Source organism: Falco rusticolus, chromosome 1, assembly GCF_015220075.1.
Source record: "Falco rusticolus isolate bFalRus1 chromosome 1, bFalRus1.pri, whole genome shotgun sequence".
Classification (NCBI taxonomy): domain Eukaryota; kingdom Metazoa; phylum Chordata; class Aves; order Falconiformes; family Falconidae; genus Falco; species Falco rusticolus.
Window position 1 is genome coordinate 70502848 of NC_051187.1, and position 23707 is coordinate 70526554.

A 23707-nucleotide genomic window follows, 5' to 3' on the forward strand; every position below is an offset into this window, starting at 1 on the left:
GGCATTGAATGGTGAGTTTTATGAAAGACTAATAAAAGTAGTGATAAGAGTGTTAATTTTACCTTTTTGTGAGAAAAGAGGGAAAACAAAATAGTTGCTCAGAAAGACTTGTTGCACTGAAAGAATATTATATAAATCTGGCTGCTGTTGTGCTTGCTCATATGAGATACCTAAACAAAGATAGGGCTTTTATTCATTCAGTTTTGGAAACAAAGTACTCCCAGAAGAGACAGTATAGTAATTTTTCTACCTCATTTTCAATACATTTTAGGGACCCAGATTTTTTTTTCTTAAAAGGGAATATGAAATATTTTAGGAGGTGCAAATTCAAGGGAATTCAGTGTATGAATATATAAAATTTGAAAATTTCAGGCCCATTTCAAAACTACATTTTCAGAAAAAAATCCAACTGTTTTGATATGTGCCTAGCATAGTTTCCTTTTCATAGATGCATTCCCTTTTATAGATGCTCCCAAGCATCTATACTGTCACAGCTGCATGCTGCCAGACTCTTTAGTTGTCTGATCATCCTGTATGCTTGCCTGTGCTTGGTGACTGCTTGGGATCTATTTGAACCTATGCCACCTGGCCTTTTCTGCAGGGAAACTTGTGTTCAGAAAGGAGGCCAATATATATTTGAGTCCGATTTTCACATGCCTTGCACCTCCACAATGTGAGTACATATATGTGCTTGGACATTATGCTAAAGTTCACTTGAATGAAAGATTGTATAGATAAAATGTGTTGAAAATGTGGTCCTATGTGAGATGCATTGTGTGAAGAATATATGCAGCCTCAGGTTGTATTATGGAGACTCAAAGGCAGAGGGGTCTCAGGGAGACACAGGACAAATAGATATGCTGAAGAAGTAGGCAGTAATGTCCACCAAAGCAGATGTTATAAGTGGAATAAATGTTCTTGGGAGAAGTCAGAGGGCACTGATTCTGGGTTCCCTGCTGAAGAGAGGGGTGAACTGCTGCTGCCACCCACCATGAGGCTGCAGTCCACATCTTTCAGGTGGGATGAGTAGTAGTAGATGGTGGGATGCCTTTGGCTGACTCCTGAAAGGAGAGGGTGGTATCAGCTCACAAATGGAGGAAAATCCTCTGCAGGTATGTGTGACAAGGGGCTAGCAGTTTGGATCTCTTGTTTTACATTCAGCAAGCTACATGGAAACAAGTAGTTACTAATTTTATGATGTTAAACTATTATATGTTAAATTATTTTTGAACAGTTATAAACATATCATAAAGGATTTTAACAAAGTTTCTTTTTTTTTTTTTCCCCAAAAAGTTCTTTAAACAACTCCTGTAATACATGGGTATGATAAAAACTTGCACATTTAATACTGAAAGGTAAGAGAATACAAGCATCTGGGTCCACTGAGGCTGTTCCTTTGCTTTGTGTGTTCAGAATAATCTGTGAGCTCCTCTTCCTTTTTTATCTTAATTTGTTAGGGTGGTTGGTATTCTATGACAACCTGAGTTTTCTTGCTCTGGGTGCATTTGACTGTGATCACACTTTGATAAATTTCTTTTTCTTAGACAATACAGTGCTACTGTGAAGTGGCTGCTTAGAGTAGCACATTCAAACTCACATTCTACTCTTTTCATACATTTGGTCATGTCTGTGGATTTCACTCACTGGCTTCTTTTTTTCTCCTATTTGTACTCTAAAGGCAACATGTAAATCTTTGTTCATTCTGTTCCATTCAAGCCCACTAAAACGCTTCTCCTCTGCACTGCCTTGGGCTCTTATTTACACTACAGCAAGGCAAGTTTCCTTTCCAGTTGTAACCACTATAGATGAGCACAAAAATTTGAGGTTTAAGGTTAAATAGGCCCTGGGTTTTCACAGGTGTCTTGAACATTGCTTACAGAAATGAAATAATCAGGGACTTGTTTTGGCCTGCAGAATCTTCCCCTGATGACAGTGCTTTTCAAGGAATAAGCAGAGTTTTAGAGCAAAGTCATCTCTAAAATGCAATTTTGATTACTCCTTTTGTTCCTTCTGTCACCCCACTGTTTGCCTCACACACTAGTTACTCATAACCTTTGAGAGCCACTGAGTTACCACAGTCCAGGTGGTAATTCATCTGCCACACATCACAAAGCAAGGGCAACCCTCCCTCTTGGTTATGTATTTCTGGAACCTGTTCTTCTCCCTCCTGGAGAAGTGGGAAAATTGAGAGAGATTTAGGTAGTGCTGTAGTATCTGCCTTGACACTTCTCAAGGGTGAAGCACCAAATTTCACAAACTTTCCTGGAGGATGGATGGTATCAGTTGCGGAAATGAGTGAGAAGCCTGTAACTTGTCCAGTTGGCTGCTGTGATTATTTAAAAGTAAAATGAACACACGCACCCCGCAACCCCAACCAGCAAAGCCTTCCACTTTTAATTTATTTAAAACAAGAATTGGCTGTCTGTACTGTGCATTTTTATTGACTAAGTAAACTGGTGGTGAGCCCTTTGCCTCAAGCAAGAGTTTGAAACGCTGTCTCCTCTCTTCCCCCTTCCCATTCATCCCAAATCTGAGAGGCGAACAACCAACAGCAAGTGTCTACGTCTGCTCTCCAGCTCTTCATCCTTCAGAAGAGCTGCCAAGTTGCCCATTGGAGCCCTCATGGGGCAGCCATGCAAGAAGGATCAAATCTTCCATCAAGTAGAGAGGCTGTTGTTACCCTTAAGGTCAGAGTTGTGTGGTCTGGACCTGTGACAAATACAAGAGTTTCAGAAAAGGCTGCTGCTTTGCTCCTTTGGAGTGCAGGAACCACTGGCTGGATTCTTTAAAAAACTGTTATCTCGTTGCCTCTGTAATGTTTATCTCCCTCAAGTTTTACTGTGTCAAGAATTGCCTCATTAAAAGGCTGTGGGTTTTCCTTTTATTTGTTTGTTTGTTTTATTTTGTTTTTCAGCTTTCTTTTCTGGCCATAAGGCTACTGAGGAGTTTGACTTTCCATCACCAAAGAAGCTTTCTTGAGGCTTTAATATGTAACGTGGAATTGCTTTAGAGAAATTTCCTTCTTGGTTATGATTGTGTGTACTTTTGTGTGTATGTAGGTAGATGTATGAGGCAGATGGTAACAGATAGTTCTGCAAACTGTGGTGTTTACTTCCCGCATACTCATTATTTTTTCAAAATCTGAAATTTCTTGAAGGATCTTAAATTTCATGGTGTAAAGTTTGGTGGAAGATCTAGAAAGTTTGTTCAGCTTGCTTCTTAAGATATGTAGAATATGTCTTAAAAAAATTGTCTAGCCCTGAGGTGTTAAGGTTGCTCTTAAATTTCTGGCTAAGGCCCCAGAGATGAATGCACTGTGTGGGGACCTCCCAAGTTACACCAAGCTCCCATCATGTCTCCTCTTCTGTAACTAATCAATGTGTCAGAGGAGGTAGGGGCAGAATGCTGTATGCATCACTCATCAGCCTGTAATGTCACAGTTTGGGGTAACAGGCTGCTGTGTACTCTGCAAATGGTGATACAAAAAATAATAGAAAAAGTGGCCTCAGATTTATATATGAATTAAAAATTGTTGGCTTGCAGACTTTGGTAAACCTATACATAGATATGGTTGTTTCTCTGTTTTTAGGAATACACTATAGATATAATTTTTGCCCAGACTTGGTATGACAGTCGTCTAAAATTTAACAGCTCAATGAAAGTGCTTATGCTTAATAGCAATATGGTTGGAAAGATTTGGATTCCAGACACTTTCTTCCGGAACTCAAGGAAATCTGATGCTCACTGGATTACAACTCCAAATCGTTTGCTTCGAATCTGGAGTGATGGAAGAGTATTATACACTCTAAGGTGGGTTTTTATTAAGTCAGTAGAAAAAAATAAAACTGTTATGACCAGGAATATGAAAATAATGAATATGAATCAAATACTTGGCAGCTCTTTTGTTGTGGACCACAGGAATTTGCAAGGAGTTTAATAAAGGGAAAAAAAAAAGATTATTTGATCATGAAAAGCATGAAAATAGTAGTATTGAAATATATTGCCTAGATAATGGGGTAAAGACGATCGAACGGGTTAGCAAATTTTAATTTCATTTAGGTACAAGCAAGATTAAAAATAGATGTTATATAGTATGTAGCACCATGGTGGTCTGTCACGAAGATACTGCAGATCTAGTCATAAATTGTTTTGCAGACTTTCTATTCTAAATAGTTCAGTATTTAATTTTCACCAAATTATATTCTGTAAGTTAGATACAAAATGCTTCAGATAATAAAAATCGTAAGAAGTTTGATTAAAGCTAAGGCCCCAGTCCTGCATATACTTCTTAACATGTTTACCCTCCCAAGCTGTTAAAATCAACAAATCTGTTCATCCAAATTAAGCATAAGCAAACATGTTGGTGATAATTCTTCTTGGCAAATGGGGGATGCTTGGGCTGATACTAAGTTTTGAGCCACTTTTCAAACAGTTCTTGAAAGGCTGTAGTCTACAGAAAGCATTTTAGGGTCATCTCTCAGCTGTATTAAGTATGCCTAAAAAATCTTGCAACGAATTAGAAGCTGATCAAGAAGCAGTCCATGCAGAGGATGCCATAAATGTGAATATTCTCTTAATGACTCACCTTTTAACTGCTTTCTTTTCATTCATTTATGCTTTTTCATATGCAGGCTAGTTGTGTTGTATGAAAAATTTATAAAAGTCTTCTGTATCAGAAGTAAGAAAATTTAGAATGTTTTAAAAAGATACTCTTTTTTAAAGTATTTTTTCTTAGTATGTTTCATTTGAGAGCATACAACTGTCTCTGCAGAGCACTTTTTAAACAGTTAATTATGCTGGTGTTTATAAAAATCTCTAGACAGCCTCTTCTGTTGACATACTAATATTTATTTTTTTTCTTTTTGTAGCTAACAATTCTAAAGTCATACTTGGACTTTACCCTTTTTTTATCCATTCAGTTTCGATATACAATTTTTTTTAAACAGGGTCTAAGTAACACAAAGAAACAAACAGATGCAACAAAAAAAAGCATGTGAGCTCTCCCAGCGCAGTACGTTAGAATTATTGTGCTAGAGTATGAGATTTGAAGTGCAATGAGCTAGTAATAAAACAGCAGCACAGATATTCACCCAGCACTGCAGTGTGCAAACATCTGTATAGGTGAGGATATGGCCTGAATTTGGCCTAAGGTAGAATAACATCGAGAGGTTCATATGTTGGTTATTGAAGGAACAATAATAGGATCTGACAGTGCTCCAGGTTCATGGGCTGCCCTGTGCCACCACTCTTTCCCTGCTGGTAATTCAGGGAGCAGACGTGGTGATTCTGTTAGTTAGGCTTACTAAGTCTCCTTTAAGGCTAGTCCTTGTCCATCCATTGCACTTATCAGTGATTCCAGGTCTAGTTGTGCTGGTTTTAGTAAAAGTCTGGTTTTGTTTTATTTTTCTTTAAGCGTTTGACTATCCAAAGGTTGAAAATGGAAAGCAAAGGCAATAAAGGCATATACCATAGCTGGCAAATTTGAAAAGCATCTTCAGAGAGATGCAAGTGTTTTATTTAGAAATATGGTGGTGGTGGGGTGTTTCTTCTTTTTCGCCCCAGTATATGGCAAGAAATACACTTTCTCTTATAAACTTCTCTTTTGCCCAGGACAAATTTCTAGAAAGATCCTAGTGACACTTTGTGTAGAATAACTACTTTGTTCACAGACTTAGAGAGCTTTCTGGCAGCATGTGGCAGAATCTTCCTTTTCCCATCCCTTTGTGTCTAGTATGTAAGTACTGCATACAGTCAAGTATGCAAGTGTTATGTTTATTTTCAAGTTGATTTTAAAAGATATGCTGACTTTCTTCACAGTCTTACCAGCAAAGGAACAGGAATTTTAAATGCAAAGTAGGCAGTTTGGAGTCTAACCCCTTACTCCAGCTTCCTAGTGAAAGTTAGCAGAACTGGGTTTTGTATTGGTTGCTTGGAAGCTCTTTGGAAATCTGTGATTAGTATTTACAAAAGCAGTAAGTGATTCAGCTGATACCCTTACAAGTCCTAAACCACTTCTAAAATGTGTGTGAGTTGTCTGATTACTTGAATGCCTTAGACATTAAATGAGCAGAAATACCAAGTCTGCTCTTTCCTAGACACTCTATTGTCTTCACCAGAACTGCTTCCATGAGTACAGAGCAAGCCCATGTCCCCCCTGTGCCCCCTTTCTCTCTCGTGTATATAGCCACCACATAGAGTTATGCCAAATGCAATTTGATTTGACAAATGTGTTCTCCGGAAACTTCCATTGTTTGCTATCATAAACTCCCCTCCTTGCCCTGCCTTCAGTCCCTTCTTTTTATCCCCTAGTTCTGGTAAAGAGTGGAGAGATCCCCCCAAATCAATTGAAATTTTTGAAGTGGTTTGAAATGCCAGTCAAAACGATGCAGGTTGTCAGGTTGCATATGATGATAGTTTTTGTTCTTTGGTGGTGATGCTGCATGTTTCTTGCAGATACACAGTTGGCTATGTGTAACATCCATTAATTGGCAAAATTGATATCCGTACTTGTTCTTTACTATCTAGTCTGAAGTGTCTGGATGCTTGAATATAATCTTTTTTCTTTTTTTTTCCCTTCCTTTTCTAATTAGGCTGACAATTAATGCTGAATGTTATCTTCAGCTTCATAACTTTCCTATGGATGAACACTCCTGTCCACTGGAGTTTTCAAGCTGTAGGTGGTAAAATACTGGTTTTGTTTTTTTTTTTAATCTTTACTTTCATTCAGGCTTTAAATTTCCTTAAATTCTGGCAGCAAGAGAGCAAGTGTTTACTTTTTAAAGTGTTGTAGTGAAGGAAACAACTGACCTGTTTATGCTTTGGTTAGATTTATTGCATTATTTGATGCATTATTAAATGCAGTAACAACTGAGTTGAATTACATGCATTTCATTTAGGTGCAACTTTAAAAATAATCTGTTTGCTTAGGATCTGATACAATGCCCATTCCAGTTAATGGAAATCTATTGCCTTGGAAGAACTTTATTTTTTATGCCTGCCAGACTTGCCAGCTTTGAATTAGTTCCATCTGGTATACTTAAAAGGAAAAATAAGATCAGTCTTCTTCAACCTGTTCCTGGAAATGCTTGATCAGTCTTAAGTCCTCCTCCTTTCAGTGGGACTTATTTATGTGAGCAAGAAACACAACTTTCAGGCTTCATTTCTTTAATATCAAGTATATATTATTTAAAAAAAACACAACAGTTTCTAAGGGAATTGTACTATTACTGGCAAAAGAAACCAAACCCACCTGAACACAGCTAAATAAGTAATTCCTAAATATTAAGCCTAATAGGCAATGAAATCAAACATTAGTGATGCTTTTTAAATTACTGTTTTCATTGAATACTTCCTTCTTGAGTGCTTGCAGCTAAGTGAGCTTTGGTAGCTCCATTGATTAAATAGTAGTGCCACACCAGTGAGTCTTGCTTTATTTCATTTCTGCCTTTTCTGCAAGATAATGTGGGGCAACATGTGAGACACATGAAAATCAAGAAGGTTGCGTTTCCTTAAAGCTGAAGTACTAGACAGTGAATCAGTCCACAAAGATCCATTCTGGGAATGATATATAAAGAAATTTTCAATACACATCAACAGGAATTTTATAAAGATACGTACTAAAAAGTGTCTGTCCTTTTAAGCATTTTTTGGTTATTTAATGATAATGTATAGTACATTTGTGTATTAATTCATAGTCATGATTCTGCAGCAGTTTTTCATATCTGAGTTCCATAATATTGTGTAGATATTTCCTAAACATTTACATTGTTTTTGATCAATCATACACTTAACTAGGCCTAAAACTGAGGCTAGATATTTTGTGGTTAATTTTTAGAGTGTATCAGGTGGATTATAGATTGGCTTTCTCTCTGATCAACTTTATGTATAGCCCTGGTTTAGTTTATAAACAACTTAAGGGATCACAAAACATGCTTTGGTATATACTGTGGCTGAACGCTTGATTTGCTCTGTTTTTTTCTAGATGGATATCCCAGAAATGAAATTGAATACAAATGGAAGAAAACCTCTGTTGAAGTGGCAGATCCAAAATACTGGAGATTGTATCAGTTTGCATTTGTAGGGTTACGAAATACAACTGAAATTTCTCATACCTTGTCTGGTAAGGCAAAATGTTAAGTTTTATTTCATGTAATGTCTTTGTAGAACAAAACTAACAGATGAAGATACAACTGAAAACTATTTTAAAGTATTTTTTCCTTTTTTAAATTATAGGTGATTATATTATTATGACAATCTTCTTTGATCTCAGCAGACGTATGGGATATTTTACTATTCAGACATACATTCCTTGTATACTCACAGTTGTTCTTTCATGGGTGTCATTTTGGATCAATAAGGATGCAGTTCCTGCAAGGACTTCTCTGGGTAAGAATGTCTTTTATCAACCTTGAAGGGTCTGGTACTCCCCAGGAATACAAATCTGCACCAGACAGTAAATCAACCACAGTTTATTCCCCTTCAGATTGTGACCATTGGTCACCTTTCTCTTGAACTGTAAGATTAAGAGTAGGAGGATCCTGCTGTGGGTGCACAGCAGGGCTTAAGGAGGGAGTATTGAGAATGGAAATCTGCAAATCCTGATTCAAGCCTTGTGGATCTGCTGTTGTTCACATGATACAATTTTTCTCTTTTATGTTCTTTTTGTCAGCTCCAGGGGTGGCAATATGGCAGTCATTAGTCTGACAAGTATGATTAAACTTCACTTAGCATCATAGACTTACAGAATCATTTAGGTTGGAAAAGACCTTTAAGACCATCCAGTACAACTGTTAACCCAACACTGCCAACCTGTCACTAAATCATGTCCCTGAGCACCACATCTACACATCTTTTAAATACCTTCAGGCGTGGTGACTCGACTCTTCCCTGAATGTATGTGGAATAATGTGAAATGGTTTTGTCATTACTATACAGGCGAAAACTGTGAAGATCTTTGGTTGGTTGGTTGGTTTTTGTTGTTGTTGGGTTTTTTAAATAATACAAGTTTTTCTTTTAAGCCAAGGATAGGATAGGAAATTTGCAACCAAAGTTGCACTGCAAGCAGTTAAGCATATACCTCACAAAAACTTACTCACTGTCCTGCTTTTACTACTGACAGTGCTGAAGTATGTTGCAAGTTCTGCTACAGAGATAATTCTGTGTTAGTGTCATCTTGGCTGGCTGGTTTAGCATGGTGTCAGTCTCCTGTGTTTGGTTAGGATTCATATGCTGCCTTGGAGAAGAGTTATAGTCCCCACAGAAAGAATGATAGCTGTGTGTGCAGAGGATACACACTAGCAGCTTCGAGCTTAGCAGTGACAGATGCTTTTAGTGAAACTGGTGATGACCGATTCCGGGGGGAAAGTTCAAGAGCTGGGAGTGCATCTTAGGAAGTGAGAGAAGTGAGTTTATTTTCCTCATCCTCAGCTTATAGGATTGTGAAGACCCCATTCCCACATTATAGGAGTGTTCCCTACTAGAAGGGTGAGTCCAAGCTTTAACTCCCTGCCTTTCCCACTGAAACTGAACCACCTGCAGTCAAGCCAAGAAAGCAAGCAAGCAAAAATGAGCATGGCTCAGTAGGCTAATGAAAAGGTAAGGGAAGAAAATCTGAGTCTTGTATCTTTATGCTATTCAAAAGTACTGCAAAGTTTAGTGAAGTGAGCCTAAAATCTTGAATAAATAAGTGAAACTGTCTCTTTGTAGTTTCAAATCTTGATTTAGAAATTTATGAGATTTCTTTGACTGACTAATCGTTGAACATCATTGTGGGTACCATCTGGAAAGATGCTAGCTATAACAGGAACTGTTGTATTGGTAACCTGCTAGTTCTGTATCCAGTTTGTTGTTTTTACAAAGTACTTTTTCTCTGTCATGAACCTAGCAAATTTGCCTTTGATCTTATGGTTAAGCTAGAGTTCTCATGCTCCCACCTCAGCAGTACTAACCTTTATCAACTTGAGATGTACTACAAACATTTGCAATGTCATATTTACAGCTCCCTGCAGTTAACTCTGAGCTCCTTTTGTAAGAACATTCAGAAGCCATCATTTGACAGATTGTAGGATGACTTTTCTTACATGCAGATGTTCTGGTGAAGAAGAAATAGAATACCATTCAAATAGAGACAATTTTATAGAAGGTCTGAGAAATTTAGACAAGAAAGCCAAAACTAAGCAAAGTCCATCATGGCAGGCAGGCGTGATGTGGAAGGTTTACTCCCTGTGACAGACCCCTGTATGCCTTTTGCGTAGTGGAGAGGACTGGAAATGTCCATGTCTCCCTTTGCCCTCTCTGAACAGAAGTCAGTAAGGGGAATGGTGGGTGTGACCTCCCACCTGGAGGCTGTGCTGGGGTCTGGTACACTGAAAAGTCTTGGACCTTTTTCTTCCATATATGTTGAAAGATCCTGACAGATTGTGGTTTCCCAAAGCAAAAGGTTTTCGATGATCGAAGGTGTTTGGACATTTCACTATGCAGAGAAATGCCTCACTGATTTTCAAAAGCATCTAGTGGAAGTGAAGCTCTTTTGGAAAACTCTGTGGTGAGCTGTTTGCCCTTTTAGGCATGTAATTTCATTGGGAAGTCTGTTGCAAAATCAACACCGCTTTCCTGCTGCAGGATCAGTCAGTCCACAGTGAGCCCTGATTCCATGCTTTGACTTAAAAGCCATAGACAGCCATAGACTGGTGTAATGCATTTTTTGCAATCAGCCTGTGCATGTAAATAACAAATTATTTTTGTGTTCAAGTATTACTTTCCAAAGGATAGGTCACATCTTAATTTTGGACTACTATGAAAAAGGCTTTGCATCTCCCTGAGGCATCAAATATAAGAAGAAAATGTTAATACCTCCTAAATATTAAACCAATGAAGAGTGGTATAGTTGAGATTCTGAATACATCATTCTTAAGGCCAGCTTGTTCTTTTAATTAACTTGTTTGTAAGTGAATTAAGGGAAGCATTTTCTATTACTTAAGACACAGTATTGAAAAAATATTTAGTAACTAAGAGAATGACGTAAGAAAGGCCATGAAGGTCATCTAGTTTGATATGCTACATGTCAGAAACAAATAATTGAAAACAGTATTCCTTTTTCTCATATTTTCTGGAAGTTTGAAATAATTGATAAATAGCACACCTTTTGTTCTGAATGTGCCCTTTTGTACATTTAATAATCCAAGAGCCAAAGGACTTTTTTTGTGTTTATAAAATGTGCATGCTTATTTGTACCTGTTTGTCTATTGAATTACACAGATTTTCTTAGTGTCATTGTTTATTCAGCGCGTGTTCAAAATGGGAGAGATATAAACTGAAGGTGAAATGTGCTGCCTTCTGTATGATGGCTGCTGGATCCATAGGGATAGATTTTTGCAATAGCACTGATGTCTGTGGGTGTGATCAGTGGTGAACCCTGCTGTGGCTCAGTTCTTGTATGCCTTGTGAATGAATTAGGGGCTAATTTGAGGACTTTTTGTGACTATGATTGGATTCCTTATACACTTCTCTTTTCCTGTCTTTTTTATGTTCTTTCTCAAACAGGCATTACAACGGTGCTGACCATGACAACATTGAGTACAATTGCTAGGAAGTCACTCCCAAAGGTTTCCTATGTGACAGCAATGGACCTTTTTGTTTCAGTTTGCTTCATATTTGTGTTTGCTGCCTTGATGGAATATGGCACCTTGCATTATTTTACCAGCAACAGAAAAGGGGACAAAGGAAAAGAAAAGAAGGCAAGATCTAAGCCATCAGTAAGTTTAGCTAAACAAGGGGGGAAAAAAAAAAAGCAGAAGCAAAGCAGAATGCTCTTTATTATAGCATTAATTTTGGAAGACTCGTTCTTAAGTAGAAAGGCTAATGTTCAGACACTAATAGTTATTTTGTCTGGTTTTGTTGGGGTTTGTTTTGTTTTGTTTTTTTCTTTTACAGCTGGGGGCTTGTACTATTTTCCTGTAAGTACTACTAATGAACAAAAGTTTTAGATTAGTCCACTCATGTGAAAGAAAGAGACACATGAGAATAAGCTAGAGAGTGGTTTGATACAATATTCCATGCTTCTGTCCCACGCCCAAGCTCTTTGTGCTTCTAGAGCTGCCCATGGAGTATGTGCCCATGGAGACAGGTCTATCTTGGCATGGTGTTTCTGAAAACAGCACCTGGCAGCGAACCATAGATAAGACTGTAGCAGTAGAGATAATGTAAATGGTCTGAAGGTATGAGGATTTGTTTGGATCTGCACCACCTAACTTAGGTCTTACCCCACTAGCTTTGCAAAGGAAGATGTGCTTATTATTGGTCAGTATTCTGACTTCCTTTCACTTCAGAAATTCTACCTTAGGTCTTCTTGTTTCATTTACTTCCATGTTTCTTTCTGGTAAAATGAACCTTCTGCTTTTACAAGCTGATGTTTATATGGTGTGAACCTCCATATACCCCAGGAACAAGTATTAACTCCATCTTAAGAGGCTTTCTGTTCGTGTAGTAAGAATACTGAAACTTCCAAAGAATCTATAGCTGGAAGCCAGTACACATATTTAAAGCTAATCTTTAAACTAATAAAACATTAAAGTAAAGACATTAAATAGCTTATTCGTTTGAACACTCACGGCTTGATTGTAGTCATTTTTTGGAGAGAATAAGAGGAAGGACAGTGTTATAAAGCCCCCTTCCACGTCATTTCATCAAATGAAGCTGGAGTATAGCTGAATCACAATACCAGTTGTCTTTTCTGGGTGAAGGTTGAATATCACCTGTGTAAGTTCAAACAGAAATTGAAATTACAGAATCCCGGACATGGAAATGCAGCAATCCTGTTATGAACCATATCCATCCTGTGGCTGGAGTAGGAAAACCCTGGGGTGCCCATTTTGAGCAGCGCTGCTGTAGGAGGCTGGCTTCCTGGGGCACTGTGGGGCTGCTGTAGCTTAATGCCGGGAAACAAGAGCCCTTACATTTCATACGGTCAGCTGCTCTGAGTGGATCAACTGTGCATTTGGGATAAGGCTAGTGGTGAAGGGCCCTGTGCTGCCTTGTTTGCACATCACTGTGATCCTCAAGGAATCCAGCACAGCCAAGAACACTGGAAAATGTAAACCTCAGACCTCCTTTCTCTTTGCAGTAGAAGCAAGCATGGGCATAATGGAAGGGATGGAAACCAGGCTTTGGCAGGGGCCACGGCTGAGCAGTGAGGATGAATGGTAACAGAGGCTGCAGAATCTGGGGGACTTCCCGGTGTTAGCATAGCAGGTTCATTTTCAGGCTGTTGTTGCAATGAGGTCTCAACAACACTTAGGGAACAGGGAGCTGAAATAGGCCTGCTCTCAGCATGCACGACGAGCAGAAGAGGAAGAGAGGAGGAAATAGTGGTTATTCAAACCAAGGAGATATTAAAGATCAGCCACTGCCAGATCAGAAGCCATTGAAGTAGTTTGCAAGACTTTCCAGAATCTGTTCGCACATCAGCCATTTGTGCAGTAATCTGCCAAATGCTTTGAGATTTTCAGTGCATATGGCAATTGAAAATGTAGAATAATGGTGGGATAGAAACTATGACACCTTTTGGATAAATAGCTGGGGTTTGGTCTAACATTAAAATTACCAACATAATACTCAAAACACTGTTCAGTTGTGATTTACTGTGTTTTTAAAGGATGCTTTTTATTTCGAAGTAGTTGAAAACCAACCATCTTTTCACATAGAATTTTCACAGAAATCTTTCAGCACTTTATGGCTGTAAGACCTTATTAGATAAGAGATTACTCTAAAAAAAGGGGAGATTTAATTTAATATACTTAGATGCAAGGTTTCTAATTCAGTAAATAGGGTTTTTTTTGGTGATGTTTTATAAAAAACCTATAAAATTTCTTGTTCCAAATCAAACAATTAAAAAAAGCCATCTGATTAATGGGAAGTCATACAATTACAAATCCATATTTTTTCTCCGCCCCCCCCCCCCCCCTTATCTTTGACAAAGACTTCTATTAATTCTTTTTCTCTTGTAGTTATGGATATGTAACTCAAACCCCCAATTTAATTAAAATAGTCAGTTTAATTCCTTCTGATAAGTTCTCATTTACAATGGAAAACTTGCCTTGCATAGGTCCTCTATTTCTATTGCAAAAAGCAATAAAAGCTTATTATTCCAGGTACCGATGCCAATAAGGTACAAATAAATGATCTTGTGAAAAAGTGGTGAGATTTTACAAATGATTACAGTTTTATCTTGCAAAGTATGTGCTGGCATTATTCAAGAAAGGCAGTATGAATTGGCTTATGTAAATCTACATTAGTAAAGATAATGAGTTTGGACAAGAAAGATTAAACTTAATTAGCTGTGGATCTTGTTCTGATCAACATTTTACCTGAAGTGAATGCATCACCTGTGCTATGATCTCCACAGATGATAGCTTTCTTTTGTACATGTATTAGTGTTGATGTAGAATAATTTGGTTTTGGTCCTATCAGAGTGTATTATAAGTGCTTCTTGCTGTACATGGAGTTTTATCTACAATATCAGAAGGCATGTACATGAATAATCAGCATGTACTACTGTATCTGTGTGTTATTTTTTTTAATGTTTCTCTGACAATTGATATAAGGTCATTTTCTTGTGAGATGTTGGGTTTTTTTCCCATCTTCTGTCACGTTGTCTCTGTCTTACACACATTTTATGTATTCCCTGTAGGTAGTCAGACCTATGATATGGCACTGTCTTTCTGCCTCTCTCAGGCCATCTCTTCAAACCCATAATTCAGTAGCCAGCCTCAGTCCGTGCTGGTGACATGAGCAGTGAAAAGCAGTAGTTACTTTTTCCTCTTTCCGTGGTGTGTCTGAGTTGGGGATTCCTGTTTTACCCCCACTAGTAGAAACAAGTCATGCCAGAGCCAACAGTCATAAAATTGTTGTAAAGCCAGAGTAAGCATAAGTCAGAAATAAGCATCTTTCCCTATATATCTTAAAAAAAAAATAAAAATTGTTAGTTAAAATTGTTTTAAAAAAATGAACTTCTCATATTTTATAAAAGTCAGCCCTGTTTGTAATGCCTCATATTAGGGTAGATGTATGTGATTGCTGTTTTTTTGTATTGTCAGTATTTTATCATAACTGAAAAGAATAATGAGGTCCTTTAGGATGCTAATTAGCTCCCCAGGTCATCACGTCTAAAATAGTGTTGAAACAGCAGTCTGTGTGAAACTTCCTCTGGTAAAGACACTTATTAAATAAAGCTATTTGAAAGTGTGGTGGATACTGCACTGCTTTAGCATCACCCATTGGGACGTTGTGTAAAATGTCCCTGCAGCAACAGAGTGCCTTCTTGATAATGTATTGAGATCTGTGTACTGGCCAAACTAATTCCCTGGAAATTGGGACAACAGCACTCTAAAACATAACAAGAATCTAAATGATGTGTCTTCCTGCTTTTCATCTTTTTTTTTCCCGTATTTTTTCATTTTCTATGAGATATAATTGTTGAAGAGAGATTCTTCTCTACACTTCAATACCAAGTTAGTTCTTCTGACTGCATCCTTTCCTGCTGTGTTTATTCCTTACATAACAAAATATGGAGATGGTAGAAAAGAGAGAAAACAATGTAAGAGTAGTGTTGATGTAACACCTGTCTTCAGTCTGAAGATTGGAGAAGAGATGTCAAAGGTGGGGGGAGTTGAAAGAAAGAGGATTATTGAGTAGTTTAAAAAGTCTGTGAGATTTATAAAGAGAAGAAAGGACAGACAGAGAAAGAGAATGCTTTTTGAAATATTCAGGAAAACAAGGATGAAGAATGAAGAACTGCATGGAAACAAAATAATGAGGGACAAAAGATGCGCTGTGGTAGTGCAAGTAAAAGGAAAGTGAAAAGGCAAAAGCTGCAAGAAAGGGAGTAGTAAACAGTTTAGGTACTAAGCAATAACGCACCCAGATTTTTTCTATGAAAATTATTTATGAATCTTAACAGCTATTACAATGAGTTTTTTAACAGTTTGCAGGAGTGTTCAGTTATGCCAACAGAAACTAAAAGTAAGAATTAAGAGCTGAATTGATCGGTTTCAGTGACTTGAATGGCATTCTAGGGAGTCTTATGTCTTGGGTTTCTAAAGATGAGGCACATTGTTTAGGGATTTAACATCGGAGAGCTAGATGGTGTAGCCTGGCCTTATGTATTTCAGTCTCTCAAACTTCACCAAAATACTGTACTGACCTCATTAGCTTGTTTTTGGTGAAAATGTAGCTTCCAGAAACACATCCAGTCTCATTCTAAAGACTCCAAATAATGGGAGAATCATCATTCCCTTGGTAGTGATGCTTTATAGCCTGCTTGTGGACTTGCTTGTGACCCAGTTGTCAAGCTGTGACTGACTTCAAAATGTTCGTTTGTGTTCTGTAGATGGGATCAGCTAACCCTGTCCGTGTAACTAATTATCCACTATTCCCAAATCTCAGCACAACCCAGTTTTCACTGTGACAGGTGAAAATCATTCATGATCTTTTGCCTGCATGAGCTAATTATATACAGCAGTTCATAATTCACAAAGCTCCTAGAACTGTTTTCTTTAATATTAGAATTTCTATGTATTGTACTGAAGGTGCTTATATTAGTCTTTGCTATGGAAAGCCTGTGGAATTACTTAATGTTAGAATAAAAAAACCCACCAAACCGCTTTTTTTTTTTTTTTTTTTCTTAAGAAACCACCTGCAATTGCTGTTCGACCTGGATCAACACTAATTCCAATTAATAACATTAATCATCTCCCTGAACGTGACGATGATTATGGATATGAGTGCCTAGAAGGGAAAGACTGTGCTAGCTTCTTCTGTTGTTTTGAAGACTGCCGCACAGGATCTTGGAGAGAAGGAAGAATACACATCCGTATTGCAAAAATTGACTCCTATTCTCGAATCTTCTTTCCAACTGCCTTTGCACTGTTCAATCTTGTTTACTGGATTGGCTATCTTTATCTATAAATTTCAGAGGTTTGACAAACTCAGAAAAAAAAAAATGGTAATTGAACAGTCATTAACACTTTTCAGTGAGCCATCAAAGATTACAGCTGGTCCAAAATGACTCAAATTGTTTGGATGCTTTAAAAATTTGAAACAACGAGAGGAAATCTGGTGATGTAGTCTCCCTCTTGTGATCAACTATAGAACTGATACTGGTATTTTGAAGAGAAAGTTTAAAAATAAATCTCCCTAAGATTTAACTTGCCCAAACACATACATATTTTTGTCCATCTCTAACAAAACGCAGAGTCAAGAGGCTATGTTATTTAACTGGACAGTTCTGCATAAGCTTTCAGTTTTAATCCTAAATGATAATGCAGATGAATTTTGTAGCATCTCTTACACCTTTACAAAGAAAGCCTTAATAAAATGGGATTATTCTCATCCATTTCATCCATAAGATGATGATTTTATGAATCCCTGATTTTAAAAAAGTTGAAATGGAACATTACTATTTTTCAACCAGCCGTTTGTTCTCTGCTGTATGTTAAAAAGAGTGATTAAGTCATAATTAATCACATTCAGATTTATACAGAATGCAGAGATTAGAGCAGCGAGAAATGGATATATCACAAAAGTCCCAAGGGTAATTCTGAGCTTGTCTTATCCTGACCATTGATATAGGCTTTTGGCTTTCAGCCTTAGATTACCTTTACGTTTGTGTTCCATCTGCATTACTTCACCGTTGTGAGTTCCCCGAAGTTCTCCAAGAAGGCTACAACTTTCAAAAATTCCTACCCAGCTGCTGTTGCTTGCTCATTTCATAGAAACCACACTGATGTTGGCTGAGATTCTGGCCATTAAGCGTAATGCTCTTCACATCCTCTCCATTCCTCTCCTTTGTCATAACTCTGCATTTGATAGAATTTGTATCATCATCAGAGTTTGGAAAACCTGTAACAGTGCTATAGTCATTGTGTTCAAAGCCGCTATGTCAGATCTGCAGCCCTAGGAGTGTGGCGTGTGCCCTGCTCCCCTTGGCATAGAGTATGGTTTTGTAGATTCTGGTTGTTACTGCATATGCTAGTCACTGAGCCAAAGCCAGATGATATGAATTTACTGAACCTGTGTTATGGGTTGCTGTGTAATTACCTCCTTGATATTTGTTTGTTTCTAATGGAAGAGCCCTGTTATTGGGGGTGGGGGTGGGGCAGCGTGTTAAAATAATCCTTATGCATTGCAGATCCTTCTACAAAATGGTATGTATTCCCCCCAAAATCACAGGATCAGTTCTCCAACCTTTTTGTGGTCAGTGTTTCTGTTAACTTTGGTAGCAGTTCTTCAGTAGTAGCCTTTCTGGACTGACTTCTCTGTGTTGACAATTGCTGACTGGCAGTATTTAGTATCTCATTTCTATTTTTAAATCCATTGTCTTCATTATGGGGAAGTGCAGTCTCTCAAAAAGAAGTTGGTCTCAAGTGAGCTTGCAAAAGTCACTGTAAAATTAAGATATGCATTAAGGAAAAGTCAGAATTACACAGAAGACCTTACAGATCTTTAAAGAGGATTAATGGAATTAGCATTTGGCTGTAGGTAAGAATGTTCAGTACTGGAGATAAAGACATGATTATTGGCTAATAATAGAAAATTATACATGAAGGACCACCCCTCCCCCCAATATTTCTGTTGAATGTGCTTCCTCCTCTGAATTTCTCAGAAAAGATTAATGTATTTTTATATTCTAGTTGGTACCAGACATAGTAATACATGATACACAATACAACATTACTGCAGTGTTTAGCCCCAGAGTTTTAACAGGGAATGCAAGACTGGGTGCAGTGATTCTGGAAGAAAGTGTGATAGAGAAGATCCCATGTTAATGCAAACTTTTATTTCAGTATTTTGCTGATGAAGTATGAAAGTCAGTGAGAGAATTGGAAAGCCTGCTGTAGAGGTAGGCGGACATTGTTGGTTGTGTAACCTTTCTGAGCACCAACTTCTTCTGACTGTTAGATTGAGCGTAGAACTGTGGCATCATTAACAACACTGGTCTAGTATAATTTATTGTTTCTTTAGAGTCTCATTTTCAGAAAATGTTCGCTACAATGGAAACGTGTCAATTTTAATTCCATAGTGCAGTTTGATGTTTTTTTGACAGCACACTAAACACATTCCTCTGTGGGAGGGATGGCGGTGGCTTCAGCAGCAATATGTTGGATGTGTACTTGAAAAGCAGTCTACTTGCTATACAATACAAGGCCCAGATTTTGTGAGCTCCTGAGTTTCATTAACTCACCTTTAAACAAAAGGAACTTGAAAGAACTTGGCACTTCACAAGAGGAAATACAAATTTCACAGCCTGCTCTCCTCTGGCACATCTAGTTAGCTTTTTCTGTTCATGTGGTTGTCAGTTGCCAATCAGCCTCCAGTGACTGAATTGGAGAACAGAAAATATCCAGAATTGGCAAGGGATGGATAAGAAGTCTTTCATCTCTAATTTCTATGAAACAATGTAACGGAGTATTAAACCTATTGAACGTTATGGCTGTTTGGCTTATGGGTACACTTGCTTCTGTCTGTTGACAAACTTTTCTGTGTACTTCATTTATTTCTGATGAAATAATTTTGGTCTCCCGTAGTGCTGTGAGTGCAAATAGAAATGGGAGTACAGTGAACTGTAACATGGCATGTAATAAATGTGTTGTTTTAGTCCTATGTGTTTTCTTTCTAATCTGCATGTAAACATTTGATTCCCAGAAATCTAAGTGATACTCAAAAAAAATGGCAAGAAACAGAGAATATAATTACTTGGACTTACATGCTGCAATCATTTTTCAAACCTACTTGGATAAAAGTTTGTTTACTGATAGCTGGAATCACAGTATTTGGAGTCATATTATTCTGACCATCACTGCTTAAGCACATGCTTAAACCTATTTCTAATCAATACTGTAATTAGACCAGGATTCAGAAAAGTGTGTGCTTATGTACTGCCATAAAGAGGGATGCTGTCCTGAATTGATGCCATTAACACATGCTTAATTTGCACTAATTTCAATAATGAGTGTTCAGTAGCTCAAATGATTGAACATTAAGGGTGTGAGCCAGGGCCTCTTCAGTAAGAAGTTTTCTCATTGAAAGAGAGGGACCTAAGAGGAGAAATGCCCATAAAGGCAAAGGAGTGAAAAAGTCCGAGGAAACTGTTTTATACTGCACCAATCTTAGGCATCTCCTGAAATGTATTTTTCAAAAAAAGAGACTTTTGCTTGATATTTCTGTGTTAGTGTTTACAACTTGTCTATTTTAGTAGTGAGTACAGCTCAGCGTGTTATTTTTGGTAAGGTTTTGTCTATGATTGTACCTCACTGATCTTCAAGTGCATGTCTTCCGTGTCTGAATGAATCTGTTTTATGTAGTGGCAGTGCAACCAAAGCATGAGCTCTGGGTAATGTATTTTATATTCACGTGTTGGTGTGCTTCAAAGGCTTTAACCTCACCCGGTTTTCTGACATTCAGACATAGGTTTGTGTAAGACTTTGAAGGAGAAGCACCTGCAACATGGAATTTGTCATTTTTTGTGGCTTATTTGCTATGGCAGTAAAAGATTTTAGAAATTATATATGAACCGTGCTTTGTAATCTGTGAACACCTTTGACCTTTCAATTGAAAGCCTAACAGGAGGGTTCTCAATTTAAATATTTATCTGCCTAAACTAAGATATGTTTTGTTTAATTGCATCAGTCATCATTTCAGTTAACTGCTTCCAAATACCTGAAAATTAGTGCAAATACATCTAATTTAAATTTTAAAATATTTTTTAATATATATTAATTCACTGTACTTTCAGTTATACATTAAATGTGATCTTTTATGTTTGTGAAATAATACTGTATTTTTTAATAATTAAATAGCTATGGAAAGTAGAAAATAATGTAGAATTCCTCAGCTAAAGAGTACAAGGGCAGAAATTAGAAAGAATTACTGTGCTTCCATTCCTGAAAAGCTCTGTGAATGTCTGCATACCCCAATGAGTGTGCTGTGGGGGAGACTGACTCATGGGGAGGGGCAGAATATTCTCCAGGCTGTAGAAAAAGCCTCTGCACTGGTTCATGCCAGGGGCTTGCTAACCAAGTGGTTTAAGTCAATGAAAGGAATAGATCTGTCCTTCCTCTTTCGGTTGCCTTTTCTGCTTCACTTGTACCAGCAATAGCAGTTGTAAAGCCATGTTGCCACATGAATCAAAACCTGAAAATTCATTTTACTTTTTTGTAAGGTAATGTTTCAACCAGATGGGTGAGACCATCTGACTGAACATGCAAGACTATGACCAAGTTCTGGTCCAAGACAGGTGATGGGAGTTGATGGAGTGGGACGCAGAAAGACGACTTCTTGTGATGGGCATATTTTGTTCTGCTGAGAGTTTGCACTGAAAGCTGGTGTGGAGAAAAGGGAAAGATGGGGGGCAGGTCACCAGGGAGATTCCAGAATCCAGTTGGATGGATCTGAGTGACTTTTATTTATTTGTTGGATTTCTCACTGGCATTTGTGAGAACGCTTTTCATTTCCCTGCAACATAATTAGATCTTTTATATATATATGTGAAAAGAAAAAATACTGTGCTTTTCCTGTACATTAATTACAGACTGAATGAGCAATAAACGGTTATCTTGAGTGATCATTCTGGTGAAATACCAGACAGAAATCCAGAAATCAGGTTCAATCAGAAAAAAAGCTTATCTTTTTCTCTCCTTTTATTATTAATGATAAAGGTATTATTAAAACTATTGAGTATTAACTTGTACAGCAGACACTGGGAAAGAGTTAGTGTCTAGGTGTCTACACCACTGTCAGTCCCTTTGAGGGCTAAAACATTTGGGAACGGAAACCTGACTTATACTGCATTCAGTCAAGTCCCTCTCTCCTTCAGGGAGTGGGAAAGGTGGATTTTGATGGCATGAACTAGGATAGCCGGGGTGCTCCAGGGAGATTGGTAACAGTTTTTAGTTAAAAGGAAGGGTGAGTTCGGTCTGCAAGACTGTAATTTGAAACAGGGTACATGCTTCCCTTCAGAAGACAGATATGTGACGTGGCTTTCAGAACGATGGGGGAAAAAAAGTGCACCCCTGCACTTAATGTTTATCTTTGCACAGGCGTGATTTCATTGAGCTGATTGTCTTGTTATGGGGCACTGAGGGATTCCCTGTGTGGTGTAGGGGGAGAGTTTTGATCACGCTCCAGGGCAAGGTGTCTAAATCTTGTCACAGGGCTCAGTATCGTGGGTTTTGTTGTCTTTTTGGATATATTATGATGCTAATGAAAAGGTAGTGAATACTAAAATTTTGACTTTACTTACTAGTAAAACTCACTGAGAAAGCTAGAGCGTTAATGAAGGCTTTAGAGGATTTCTCAGACAGCTCATGGAGATAGGCGGTTAGCTAAAACTGTAGCCAACTAAATATCTAACCCGTTTTTCCGTAGGTGATTTTGACTTGCTAGCAATAGATTGTTCCTTAAAAAACTTTAAAAGCCACGTGATATTTTAAGGAAAATAAAATTAATCTGTAAAATTCCTGGGCTATCTCCTTCCCCTTCCCAGTGACAAATCTTACTTTGCCTGCAAGTTTTGCTTATGGTAGATCAAAATTACTTGAGCCGTGTGGGGAGAGCCACAGGGGATGTAAGACAGACAACCTGTAAACTGATCTACCTTGTTCTTCCCCTCAGTTCCTTTTCTTAAGTCAAGAAAAGAGTTTCAGAAGGGTAGGAGTCTGGCACGTGTAAATGAGGAAGATTTTGCTACTGACAGCAGGGCCTGAGTCGGGCTAGCTGACAGGATCAAGAAAGGCAGGCATCTGGTCGCAGTAATAAGGCTTCTGTTTTGTAATTCTTGGTAGTAGCTGCATTTCCACACATCTCTGCATGCCTACCCGAGACTCAAACGTTTTTCAGGCTGGAAGCAATTCTTTTGAGTGTTTCTGGCTTCATGGAATGATCTTTATCATCAGGGTTTGAGTCTTGCTGAATTCAAAAGAGAAAGTTTCCTCTTGAAGTTTCCCTGTCCAGGCATTACAGGTAGGAGATGCCTTGCCACTAAACATTGGGAAAGTGATTTTCGGTTGATCCAGCTGAGGAGGCAGACGGGCTCTGTAGGGCAGCATTAAGATTGTTTTGTCATTTAGACTTGAAAAGGTTGAAGTCTGTTAACAGCAATGACAAGTACTACCCCTGCAGAGGATATATTACTTTTGCCAATTTGTTATTTAAAAACAAAACCCAAAATGAATTACTATGTGGGTGGGAAGTGAGAACATACTATTATTTCACTACGGATGTCTATTTCCCCTTGAATTGTTTTTTCCTCTTTAGGAAGACAGTAGATAGGAATCTTCTGGCTTGTGAAGACTGCCGAAAAGAGGTCATGGCCATTTTAAACAGGTAAAGTCATGTTTGCCCCTCTGTGCACTGACAGCATGTGAGCAGGAATAATGTAGGCACTTGCACTATGGCTCACATTTCCCAGATAAGTAAATATGGATATTTGCATATTCGCAGGCCCAGAATAAGTACAGAATCTGTATTCACACTTTAGTCACTGAAAAAAAATGTTGCTGGTTTGTGCATCTTTGCAGTATCTTTTGTATTTCTCACTGTTGTCCACTGTGACTGCTTAGACTCTTTGTGTCAACATGAAAGGTTGTGTTGTGATACCTTTACATACAGTTTAAATTGCTATAGAATAGAAATACTTCCTTAAATGAAACTGAGG

At 37.9% G+C, this 23707-nt stretch overlaps 1 protein-coding gene across 1 annotated transcript in view; it reads left to right on the top strand.

The window, feature by feature from the left end:
• Positions 1 to 19651, top strand: part of GABRG1 (gamma-aminobutyric acid type A receptor subunit gamma1) — a 58380-nt gene extending 38729 nt beyond the window's left edge. The window contains exons 4-9 of the mRNA XM_037383918.1: positions 3590 to 3810; positions 6591 to 6673; positions 7982 to 8119; positions 8233 to 8385; positions 11542 to 11753; positions 16684 to 19651. Of these exons, the coding sequence (XP_037239815.1) occupies positions 3590 to 3810; positions 6591 to 6673; positions 7982 to 8119; positions 8233 to 8385; positions 11542 to 11753; positions 16684 to 16962 (1086 nt within the window). The 3' untranslated portion in view covers positions 16963 to 19651. The remainder of the gene's footprint in view (positions 1 to 3589; positions 3811 to 6590; positions 6674 to 7981; positions 8120 to 8232; positions 8386 to 11541; positions 11754 to 16683) is intronic.
• The last annotated feature ends 4056 nt before the right edge of the window (positions 19652 to 23707 follow it).